This window comes from Tachypleus tridentatus, chromosome 12 (genome assembly GCF_004210375.1).
Source record: "Tachypleus tridentatus isolate NWPU-2018 chromosome 12, ASM421037v1, whole genome shotgun sequence".
Classification (NCBI taxonomy): Eukaryota; Metazoa; Arthropoda; class Merostomata; order Xiphosura; family Limulidae; genus Tachypleus; species Tachypleus tridentatus.
The window spans coordinates 85,400,770-85,412,783 of NC_134836.1; the positions used below are offsets into that span (position 1 = coordinate 85,400,770).

The 12,014-nt window shown below is 29.4% G+C and overlaps 1 protein-coding gene across 12 annotated transcripts in view; it reads right to left on the reverse strand.

Moving 5' to 3' along the window:
- The window catches only part of LOC143233873 (5'-AMP-activated protein kinase subunit gamma-1-like), a 171,207-nt gene that overhangs the window by 38,916 nt on the left and 120,277 nt on the right, over positions 1-12,014 (reverse strand). For all 12 annotated transcript variants that reach the window (XR_013018369.1, XM_076470710.1, XM_076470709.1 and 9 more), the window contains 6 exons: positions 7,119-7,152; positions 5,001-5,048; positions 4,616-4,674; positions 1,701-1,746; positions 1,127-1,178; positions 189-315 (listed from right to left, as the gene is read on the reverse strand). Coding sequence is in view for 11 of the 12 variants with exons in the window: in XM_076470710.1 (XP_076326825.1) it covers positions 189-315; positions 1,127-1,178; positions 1,701-1,746; positions 4,616-4,674; positions 5,001-5,048; positions 7,119-7,152 (366 nt within the window). In the remaining variant the exon portion in view is untranslated. The remainder of the gene's footprint in view (positions 1-188; positions 316-1,126; positions 1,179-1,700; positions 1,747-4,615; positions 4,675-5,000; positions 5,049-7,118; positions 7,153-12,014) is intronic.

Below are 12,014 nucleotides of genomic sequence, written 5' to 3' on the forward strand. Positions count from 1 at the left end.
CCGAAAGAACAAAACACTACTAGAACAAATTTTCTTAAGTTACTAAAATTAGATATAAGAACTTATCAAATTATCCAATGTAATAAAAGAATTAAAAGTTCAGAAAATAATTTCACAAGGTCTTAAGCATACATATAATTACGAAAATCATTTGTTCCATATAAATACAAATGTTCAATGTTACTTACATAGAGATAGAGGAACTTGAGGATTCGTTTGTGAGTTAGGATGTACAACACATTTCCAGTAAGGGGATTTATCACAGGTAAACGATGAACCTTCCCATGAATAAGAGTTTTGATGGCTTCAAATAAACTATGTTAAAGTGGATTCTTTATTTTAAAAATTAAACAACAATCAAAATTACTACAATCATGATTTGAAAATTGAAATGGAACTGACTGATATAATAGTTACAAATATACTACAAATTGTTTAAAATGTCAAACTATGATTTGAAGTAGAGTTTGAGATGTTTGAAACTACACAATTTGAAAATAAATTCCTTAAAAACAATATTGGAATGTGTATTTTTCATATTATTCTTATGTGATAAAGTGAAAATATGCAAATGAATTTTGAACAAATTAAACATATTTGAAGTTAAATCAAAGTAATGTAAAATGATAAAAAACAGATTTGTATGTATTTGAATATCCATTTAGTGCAGTCGCTTTAATGTAAGCTTATCAGTGAAACAAAAAACACATGCTCACATCATAATTATTTTAAACAGTTTTAATCAGTTACTAAATCTTAACTTCTTAAACAACAGTAACAATGACTATTGTTTGATCCAGTTTTCATAATTCATTACCTTCAACATTCTTAAAATATATCTTAAGATTTCAGCAACAGGACTTTGGCAAGTTTGTATCAATATGTGCACTTTCATAGGAAAAAATAACACCACAGTCAATATGCCAATCATAGGCATCACACTTTGTAAAATATATTTTAAATTGTTGCAAACTGTAGGACTAGTTTGAATTAAATATTTAGTTCTATAACTGAAATTCAGATGTCTAAAAATACAGCTCTATAGAATTATCAAAACTGAGAAAGAAAGAGAGACTGTATGTGCACAGCTTCCATTTATGCATATTAACTACAATTACAAACATACCTTGCATCAGGTCCAATACTAACTAATGGCTTGATCTTGGTCTTCAATACATCTGAAAATTATTTATATAATAAAAATGTTTATAACAGTCACAAATAACAAAATAACCTTCTTGAACTTGCAAAAGATGTCAAAACATAGTATGTTCCAAGATTGTTACACAACTAATCCCACATATCAAATTTAATTTAGTGAATTCAAAATATTGTATTCACACACACTTATTACAGAAACTTCTATGTAAAATCACAACTAGAAATTTTTTTAGCTTGGAATATTTTTATTAGTTATTTACACATACATGTAAACTTTGGTATAAATTCATACTTGAAACAAACAGTTACAAATGGTTCACCTGTAATGACACTAAATCAGTTTTTACTTTAGAAATCATTCAATGGTTTAAAAGTTTTTAATTAAACAGCAAAAATTGTAGTGCTATATATGGTGTTACCCATCCTGGTTTAGGCTGGGACTACTATAATTATGCATGTATAAATTTTCCACAATTAAGCCTAGTTCTTTGCAATATTTCACTTACTTGCACTTATTTTTGTGCTAAATTTCAACTTACTTCTCCAAGTCTCTAATTTGTGTTCTTCTAGTTCATCCATATGAACCTGTAGTTCATATATAAAATGTAGATTTAACACAGATAATAATAAAGTTAGATCTTTATTTCACACAATGATATATATATTTTTATTTTTACAAAGAAAAATGTATTTGTCACATCCAATTTCCAAACAATCTTTTTGTAAGCTATCAACATTATCTGATAACATGCTACACCAATTCTTTATTAATAAAAGTCTGTATCCTAACAAGTATATTCCCGATTACCTATCATCACTAAATAATCAAGATTTACATTATTCTTTTCGATGTACGACACTTTTGACATACATTTTATTACAGACCATGCTTTATATTACCAGATTCTCCTACATTACAATTATATGTGCCTAAACAAAAATCTTCAGAGTAAATCAGTTGCAGATCTAACTTCATTTTAGTTAATACCTTTGTCTTTGGATCAACAATCTTGTATGTGTAGGCTTCACTCACTGCATTTGAATTTACAGGTTAAATTTCAATTTTATGTTTCTTTCCAATGTTATTATATAAAAAATTCAGTTACAAATCTTTAGCACATATAAATTTACTCTTGTAACAGTTTCTTTGGGCAGATTATTTCAACTTATCACGTGAAAATACTTAAGACCAGCCCAACGTTAGTCTATTTCTTCCTTAACACTTCTGCATCCTTGTACACTGTTGTTATTTGTAGGACCTAAGTTTAAAAATGATATTCAAAGTGAAATGATTTGCTAACAGCACTTGGACTAACAAAAATAAACTTGCATACTTTATTTGCTAATTGATCAAATAACTTAACATACACAATCACTGATCCAAATACTCCACTGAGTTAAACTGACTATTCAATGTTCATAAACACGCTGTCCCACTACCGAGCCAATTCATACATTGTAATCCTTGGTTTAGTTTTGTTATTTCTCTTTATCAATACATCATTACAACCTGGAGTTCCCTCTAGCAAACAAATTGCAACATTAGAGATATAACTTAAAACTTACATAAAGAAATTGAAAAAATCAAAACTTCCTGAGGAAAATAAAATCCTTTCCAATGAGTATTATTAACAACATACTAGCATACACAGAGAAAACATAGTTTTAATAGACTTATCTGCAATGTATCAAAAGAAAAGATGCTGTTAATAATACTGATAGACATGTGATGTTAGTGAAGAAACTGATAAGTCCTTTTCAAGGAACTTGAATCCAGAGATAGATACACTTATCATATTTTAAAAATCAAAATGAACATTGCAAGAATTCTCTGATTTAAGGACAGTATATTGTCTTTAATTACATATAATGTAGCTACTGAATTATGTCCCAGATGCAAATTATGGTATACTGAGTTTACCACTAAATGGCTGAAAGCAGTTGTACAAGAACAAACATTTCTTAATTATGAAGAAGTCTTATATAAAAGATCACCCATTCCGACACTGATTCGTGATGATGAGAAACATACTTGAAATGAAAATGTATTCTCAAGATGGTTGGTATTGGTAGTAAAACTTTAATTAAAATAAAGTATGGAACAACGTTTTGACCTTCTTAGGTCATCTTCAGGTTAACAAAGAGAGCCTACAAACTTGAAGATGACCTAAGAAGATCGAAACATTGTTCTATAATTTATTTTAATTAAAGTTTTAATACCCATACCAACTATCTTAAGAATACATTCCAAGAATGTTTAACGTTCTATCCAAATATAGTGATGACAAGTGTATGTAAAAAAAAGATACTGTTGATCTACAGACCAAAACCTGAAATGAGAGAAACTAGTTTAGCAATTGGTTTACTGTTAAAAACTTAACTTTGTCTTCTCATTGTAAGGTAGCAGGGAAAATAAAACTACCACACATTTAGTTAAACCTGACAAAAAAAAACAAAAAAACATATGGCAAAGCAAAAACTAGTATTCTAAATTTCATTCACATATATGTTACTTAGTTGTCTAAGAATATTTTCTAAATTGAACCATTTTAAAATTAGAATTGCTTGAATGTTAATTAAAAGCAAGTTCAATCAATATATTTTGGAATCTTTTTCCATGTAACAAACGTTTCTGGTGTTCATAAAATAATTTCATAACTGCTTTGAAACTGATTAAAAAATTAAATCTTGTCTTTGGTTCAGTTCCAATATAAATAAATTATAATCATCAGTTCTTTAAACCTGTGGTTTGATATTGTTTTACAAATTTAAAAAACAATGAAACTTTTCTAAAATATATAATTACAAAATGTACATGGTACAAATATAAATTATAGTTTTCTGTATCTAAACACGTTATGTTGATTACAAATTTAAAAAAAATATTTTTCTAATCATTGATATTAGTTTAACTAATACCAGGTATATCCTAAGCAATTACTCATGAGCAGTAGAGTAAACAGAAAGTTTCCACTTACAAAACTGAAACAGTCAACTCTGATCCAAATTGAATACTTGGTATTTTAAAAATATAATTTACATTTCTAAACTGTTTTGACTAAACAATTTATCAACAATACATCCATCAAAACCACCATTTCTAATCATACTGTGCACATCTATGTAAACAAACATCTCATTACACTAAATAATGTCACTACTACACAAGTGCTGTTCCTTTTGTACAAATCTGATATTTCTCAGACTTAAATTTAACATCTGAATACTAAAACACAAAATTCAATATAAACTAATTCTGTTCTTCAAATTATATAATCAAGATTACCAAACCATTCAGTGAGCCATTTAAAATTCCAGCTAAAAATAATCGTTCTAAAGTAATAATAACAATTTAGCAAACAATAATAGACAGGAATTCCATTGATTAATAATTATATGTATTAGTAGAGAGAAAATACAAAAGTTAAGATAAAAACAACTAGCATATCCATACCATAGGTGACTTGTAATATGTTCTCAAAATGTGAATAAAGTCAGTGATTGTTAATATTCCTGTAAAGAATAAGAAAACATAAGATAAAATCAGTACCTTCTATTATGCTCCTCACTAAAATTTCTAATTTCATAGAAGATTATTTTAATGTTTCTCTATCACATATATAAAACCATAAAGCTGAACTGGTGTAATTTATACTAAGTATTAACTTAAAGGTATTATTGTTGTATAAACTTCAAAAATGCCTTCAGCTGAGGAATTTTCTAAAAATAGATATTTAGTGAGTTTGTTATAGCTTATAAAATCCAGCAAAATATTTCAAAAAGCTATATATATGTATAAAACCTGGGAAGTTTCATTTTAGGGACACATAAAAACTTACCCACAAATTCCTGTCTCGTACTATCCCACAAAGGTGCTGCTCTAACTCCTATAATGAGCAGTACAAGTGGAATTACTTTTTCTACAAATGTAAGTATTCCTTACTGTATACAACTGATACTGATGAACCAACTGCAAAATCTCTAACTATAATGTATTCAATTTGACTCATATGCATAAGCCTATATATGTATATTAATTATAAAGAAAAATTCCATAATTATAGTATCTTAGGCTACTCGTCTTTTTTTTTGGGGGGGACAATTTACTAAACGTGCATTGAAAACAACAGGATCCACAAAAGTTTGTACATAGTACTTCAGGTCTATTATACCCCATACCTACATTTTTTTATTTTTTTCAAAAATTAGCATTATTTTTACTTCTTTTTATGTCATTGAACAATATGAGAACTATTGATTTGGAAAAAAAAAACACCTTGATGGGCAGGATCTTGCAAAAATCACTGATTATTGTCCAGAACAAGTGGTATTTGTAGTGGTTTAATTGCTATTAAGAATAACTTGACAAACTGGACACCTTCTGGTACAGCATTTTTGAAACATCTCACAGCATGCCCAAACTTTCTTCAGATAAAATAGTGTTTTCATATTACTAATATGTATGTACATTTTTAAAAAGGAATTTTAGTACACACGGTAATGCTTACAACTATAAAGCAAACAGAAGTAAAAGCTACATTGGACTTCTTTACTTAATACTGATTGTATTTAAATTATAAATATTTCCAAGAAATATAAATCCAAAGCATAATACTGCTGCCACATACAACAACAGTGTTGAATGTTACTGCTTTCTTCACATATTTAGGTACAATGTAAAATACTGCTTTACACAATCATTTATATTAGTATCTAGGACGTATACAAGTAGGTAGCAAATAGCAGAGATTAGTAGAAGAGTGCAGGTGAATTGTTTAATTACAGATGCTGTCTTATCACACAGGTTCCTCCCATTAGTCTGTTGCTTTGCTATAGATGATTTGGGAGTTCAAATGTAAGATAACAGTTGTTCATGTAACAAATCACAGTGGCACAATTACATAAAAAGTCATGGATTGAAGCAAATTTTTCTTGTATGTTATACTGTATAAGATGACTTTGAGAAACTTCTGCAAGAAGTTGGGTTATGTTAGCAATCATTCAGAATTATGGTGTACAATCCAAGTAAACTGTATGCTGTTGATTGGGCAAGAGACAGCATAACTGGGAAGGTACAACTGCTTTGTAGACACTATTTTCTTTCCCTAACTGGACTATGAAAATCACATAGAAGTAACAGACTCATTGATTTCCTGGAACAGAAGTAATTGGATTTGTGTGTGTGTTCTTTGTGGATTTGTTTTACATAACAATAAATGATAATATTGTTAAATGTTAGAGTGATTCTGTGAGAAAATATTTCATATATCATGTAGACAGGTAAAAACAACAGTAACTGACAGTCTTATTAGCCAAGTTTGAAGGTGACTGGTTAATTTACCTGTACCTCATTGTTATGTATGGTAATTATGCATTTATAAAGAAGCTATAAGAAGCATATTTTTAAGTGTATATATTCACATGAGTTGAGAGATTTCATTGTATCCTCTACTTTAAGAAAATCCTTATTTCTACAGGAAAAGACTAAATTTAGAAGTGTAAAATTATTTTATTGGACAGATTTTCAATTATTTCTAACAAGCTTTGTATTTACAATTGAATAGAATATGGTGGGTATCAAACTCACTACTTTGTTCATGGTTTTGTTACTTCAGTAGATAAATGAAGAATACAATTCATTATTGTAGATATTTATAACATTTCACATAGCAGTGAATTAAATAATACTGGAAAAGTAAACAATAAGACTCACAATATTACTTATCATAATATCAATCACAACAGAAATAACATGCACTAAGAAATTCAAGACCCAATCATTTATCAGGAATAAAAGTAAAAAGATAAATATTCCGTGTAAAATGTTAAATTCTAAAGTAATTAAACTGGATGTTGGATAAAGTTTATTTACAGCTTTATTTATAACAAAACTTCACATCTTATTCTAATTGACCATTTTCAGTTTTTCTAGAAATAATAAAAAACGGTAAACTTACCATTGTGAACTAGGGCAAAAAAGGCTTTTTTAACCTAAACAAAAATATCAAAATAAGTATTTAATCCAGCTTTAAAACTATTACATATTGAAAAGCCAAAATAGAGCAAGTTTTAGTTTTTCACAGGCAAAAATATAGAGAATTTTAATTTTCTAATGCAGATTTTTCATAAAACTATTTTATCTTGAAAACATTCATTGCTTTTAAGTACTCTTAAATGAATACATCCTAATGGGGTTGTAGGACATCATGCTTGTAAAACTTCAAATTATGATTAAAATATTAGGAATTTATGATAGCACTTCCTTACTATATAAAGTACACAATGTAACTGAAATAAATTAACAAAGCAGTGTTTCTTAAATATTTCTTTTTGTGAATCACCTGAACTTTATCTCAGCAGCCTATAACAGGCTGAACAATGGCTGCAGTAGAGCATGAAATTTCACAGTAAATTAATGCTGCAGTTAGGAACTGTTGGAAATTATATGTACTACATAAACTATAATGCAGAAAAGCCTCACAGTCACATTCAATATTACCGTTTTCTGTAAATACACCTGATTTTGTGAAAATGCTGCACAATATTTTAAACAGTCCAGTTATGTTATTGAGAGCCAATAAAAGTAATGCCTTTCTTGCAAGATGTAAAATTATTAATCTAGCTATATCATCAAGCATAACTTTTTCACATTTTGGTTTTACAAAAAAATAAACCTTTATATTAATACTGACCCCATCATTCCTTGCAGGTCAGTGAAATATGTACATTTATCATTAGCTAAAATATATGGAATGATATTTCTTTGCAGTGTATGGTTGTAGGGTATTCGAATTCCAGACAACCTAATTAATTATAAATTTCTGAACTTATTTATTCATCAAACATGTCAAAGTTTTATGAAAACTTATACAGAACCTTTCATTTTTGAAATCTAAATATTTTTACAAATAAGTTTTGTTTCATTTCACCTATTTAGAAATTGTTTTAGACAAATCCATCAAATTTCATATATGGATAAACAGACTGAAAAGATACATGTAATATACATGTGTTGCTGTTGGGCTGAGGATTCTTCTACAGTAGATGTCTGTGACTTGGTGATAAATCCGATGATAAATGATAGCATTCATTTCACTTGTTTACAAAATAATGTATATGCTTGGAAATAGTTAAATGTATGTACAACAAGTTAGTTAGACTACAGATGATCAAACATTCACTTAGGCCTATTCAGTTGCTTTAGAATTTCAGTTGACAAGCCACACTATTTTTCTTTATCACTACTGCCAAACTATCCAAGCATAGTTAACTTACATTTTGCCAATTTATCATAGTTATATCCTATACTTGTAAAATAATCTGCTTTCTGCCAAAGTTCACACAAGTAGGTTTACTTACTTTAGAACTCTCTTTTGACAAAGTAAAGTATTATTCTTATTCTCTCAACACAATTAGTCTGACTGTATTGTGTATCAACTATTGGGCCTTTATTAATTGTTAGGCCTTCCCTTTTTGTCCAAACATCTTTTAACACAACCTTTTTTCTCATCTTCTCTCTCTTTGTCTGTCTCATTTCCCACTTATCTCACTCTATTTATATGTTCATTTTTGAACCATCTGCACACTGTATATTCTTGACATCAATAAATTTCATGCGATGTTCTATAAGCTTGACATGAATGAGTTATAAACACAAAGTACAATTCTTACCAAGTTAAATAACTAAACTTGTCATAATGTTTACTTTAAAACATTTGCTTCCAACTCTCTTGTTATGAAAAAACCCAACTAAATCATAAACTATTCAATTAAATAAACTAATTAATAATATCTACATTAAACAATCTTTTATATCATGGCATTTATGCTAAACATTTAATTCATTCAAATCTTAATGAATGAGATCCAAATAAATATTCACTATTTGCAAATATTCCCTGTATGCTTATTAAATTTAAAACCACTTCACAGTACAGATAGGATGAAAAGTTTTTGATAATTCTAAAATGTAATTTTGCTTTCAGTTAATTAAATACTCAAGAAGCATTACTTGTAATGTTTATTAAATTAAAAATATAAATTAGCTATTCAGTATCAATTCCAATTTTATATTAATGAACTCAATTTTCAGTTACTAAAATATTTTTAGTTTTGTTATGGATTAGCTTTAGCTTCTCTGGTACATATTAAAGTCTATTAAAACAATGAGCTAATTGAAATACACAAGGTGTACTGACAAACATTAAAGCTACTCACTAGCTAAGATGCATCTTTTACATCAAATGTTATCTTATCTACACACTGATCACCTTTATCTGAATATTAAATAAACAGATAGTATTCATCAATAAGTTTTGATCAAAGTAAGCTGCCTACATAGATATGAACTCAAAAATGACCTTGTAAATAATGTAATTAATGTTTTGTGATGTCACAAAGTAAACTTGTGATTATAATGCATTGATACATCAGTTTGATACCACTTCTCTTTTAATGATATTTTCAGCCAACTTAAGAAACTTAAATTATATTCCTAATTTCATATATTAAGCTAATAATGTAAAACACTTGTATTAAAATATTCGAATAAATGGAAAATAACAATATAAATAAAAATTAGAATTCAATTCTGCATTAGTCTTCAGACTTGTACATATTCACTCTTTTAAAGTCTGGGTGGATCCCATCATAAAAATTTAATTTTGAATATTTAAATAATACTAAACTTATTTTGAAACAAAAAAAAATACCCAAAATATTTTCCTTTATCAATCAATAAACGAACATTTAATATTATAGCCCATTTCTTTATTCTTTACCTAAGTGTACTAATTTAACACAATCTAACCGAATACTAAAGCTTCCGAGATAAACAAACATATACATGCTAGGCTTCCACTAGCCATTGGGGAAAAGAAACAGCCTGTGGCTAAAAAAACCTAGTGTTGGTTTCACCACAGTGGTGGAAGATAATTTTTCGATCTTGGATGGTTTTCCTTTATTTATTCTGCTCAAATTTCAGTCTTAACAGCTTTCGTGGTTTTTATTACCATCCACGCCATTAATGATGACAATGACCAGAGGCACCCCCCAGCAAGTTGAAGCAACAAGAAACGTCTTTAAAAACTACCACTGACTGTAATCTATATTTTCTTTATATATGTATTTTTATGATTTCAGGGATATGACAACTAACAAATTAAATTTAAAAAAAAAATTATTACTCAGCTCTGCTAATGATTTCTTTTATTTTCATTTCTTATGCTACATGTTTGATTCTGCTAGTGGTACACAAACAGTAATCAGAGAAAACCTGACTTTCGTTAAACCAACATATGGTTGTATCAAAGTGGAAATCCTAAGTTTTGTTTCACATGTGTTTGAATTGAGATCATGACAACTCCTAGATTAGATAAAAAGACTTCTAAACAGTTAGTTGCAAAGTTTTTTTCAAAAGAAGGTCAAAGCAACATCAACTGATGGTGGGAAATCCCCTTCCAAAAGAAAAGACAGCTCTGAAGAAACTGAAGCTTGCAGCAGTGTTCAGAATGTCGGTGTAAAAAAAATATATATATATACCCGCAATTTTCACAGAGTTGTTAAAGAAACTTGGTTTTCACAGTTTCCTTGGCTGGAACATGTTTCCCAACAAAATACATTTCATTGCAAATTATGCAGGGACAACAAGAAGACAAATATTTATGCTATCACTGAGAAAACTGCTATTAAGCCTAAAAAAAGACGACTTGGTGAAGCATGCATGGTCAGAAGATCATTGCAGTGCAGTAGCATCACAAGTTTTGAAGAAGGACATGTCAACTGCTGCTGTGAATGTGTATGGGGGTGTAAAGGTGACATTCAGACACAGATGGCCACATTACTTGTACAAGCAAAGGAAGCCATCACAACTGTGAAGTTTCATTCCCTCCTTTCACTACAAGTATTCAGTGTAAGAGTATTCTTCATTCTAGTATTAATAAAATACTTTCTGTTTTCTACAGTATTTTCTTAAAACAAAAGGCAATTTGACAATTTTCTAAAAGTGAAACATTTTGAAAATATCTATCAAAAATTAAGTAGCTAGCCAACCCTTCCAAATATCTTTATTTATTACTTCAATTGGTGGTCTTATTTCAAAACACAAGTTCTTATATATTTAACAGGGAGTGACCTCTCTAAAGAAACTACAGACTCAGTCACAAAGTGGAACAGAGAGCTTCATATACACCCACAGCCAGTCTCTGGATGATATGTATAGTGCCCTAAATCATGTAGTTCAGGATGAAATGCAGGCAGACTTTCAGGCATCACCTTTCCCATTTTTTGCTCTTGAAGCAGATGAAGTAACTGATGCAGGAAACACCTCTATACTGATAATTTATATCAAGTATCTTTCATCATTAGGTGAGGTTACAAGTTGATTCCTTGCTATGTGTGAGCTGATCAACATTGGGGCTGATTCTATCTACAACACAATGTGCTCAGTCATGGCAGATCAAGAATTGTTTGATGTTGACTTTGTTGGACTTGCAACTGATGGTGCAAATGTCATGGTGGGAATAAAAATAGGTGTTGCTACAAAATTTAAGGAGGAATGCCCCTGAATAATAACAAGTCATTGTTTGGCACAGATTACAGTTAGCAGCTGAAAAGGCAGCAAACCAGGAGCCATACCTTGAAGTACATTTCAGTTTTGAACCAGTTTGCAAAAAGCCTGAAATATTTTCCCAAGTTGTGTTGGGTTCTGGAAGAGAGCAAAGCATTGCATGGAGAGAAAAGCAACAAAATCAAGCAAGTGTTCTTCACACAATGGTTCTCTTTTAAGGATTCCCTCCAAGCACTAGTAAACTGTATTGCATCTGTGATAAGCTGCATGCAGGTCACAGCAATAG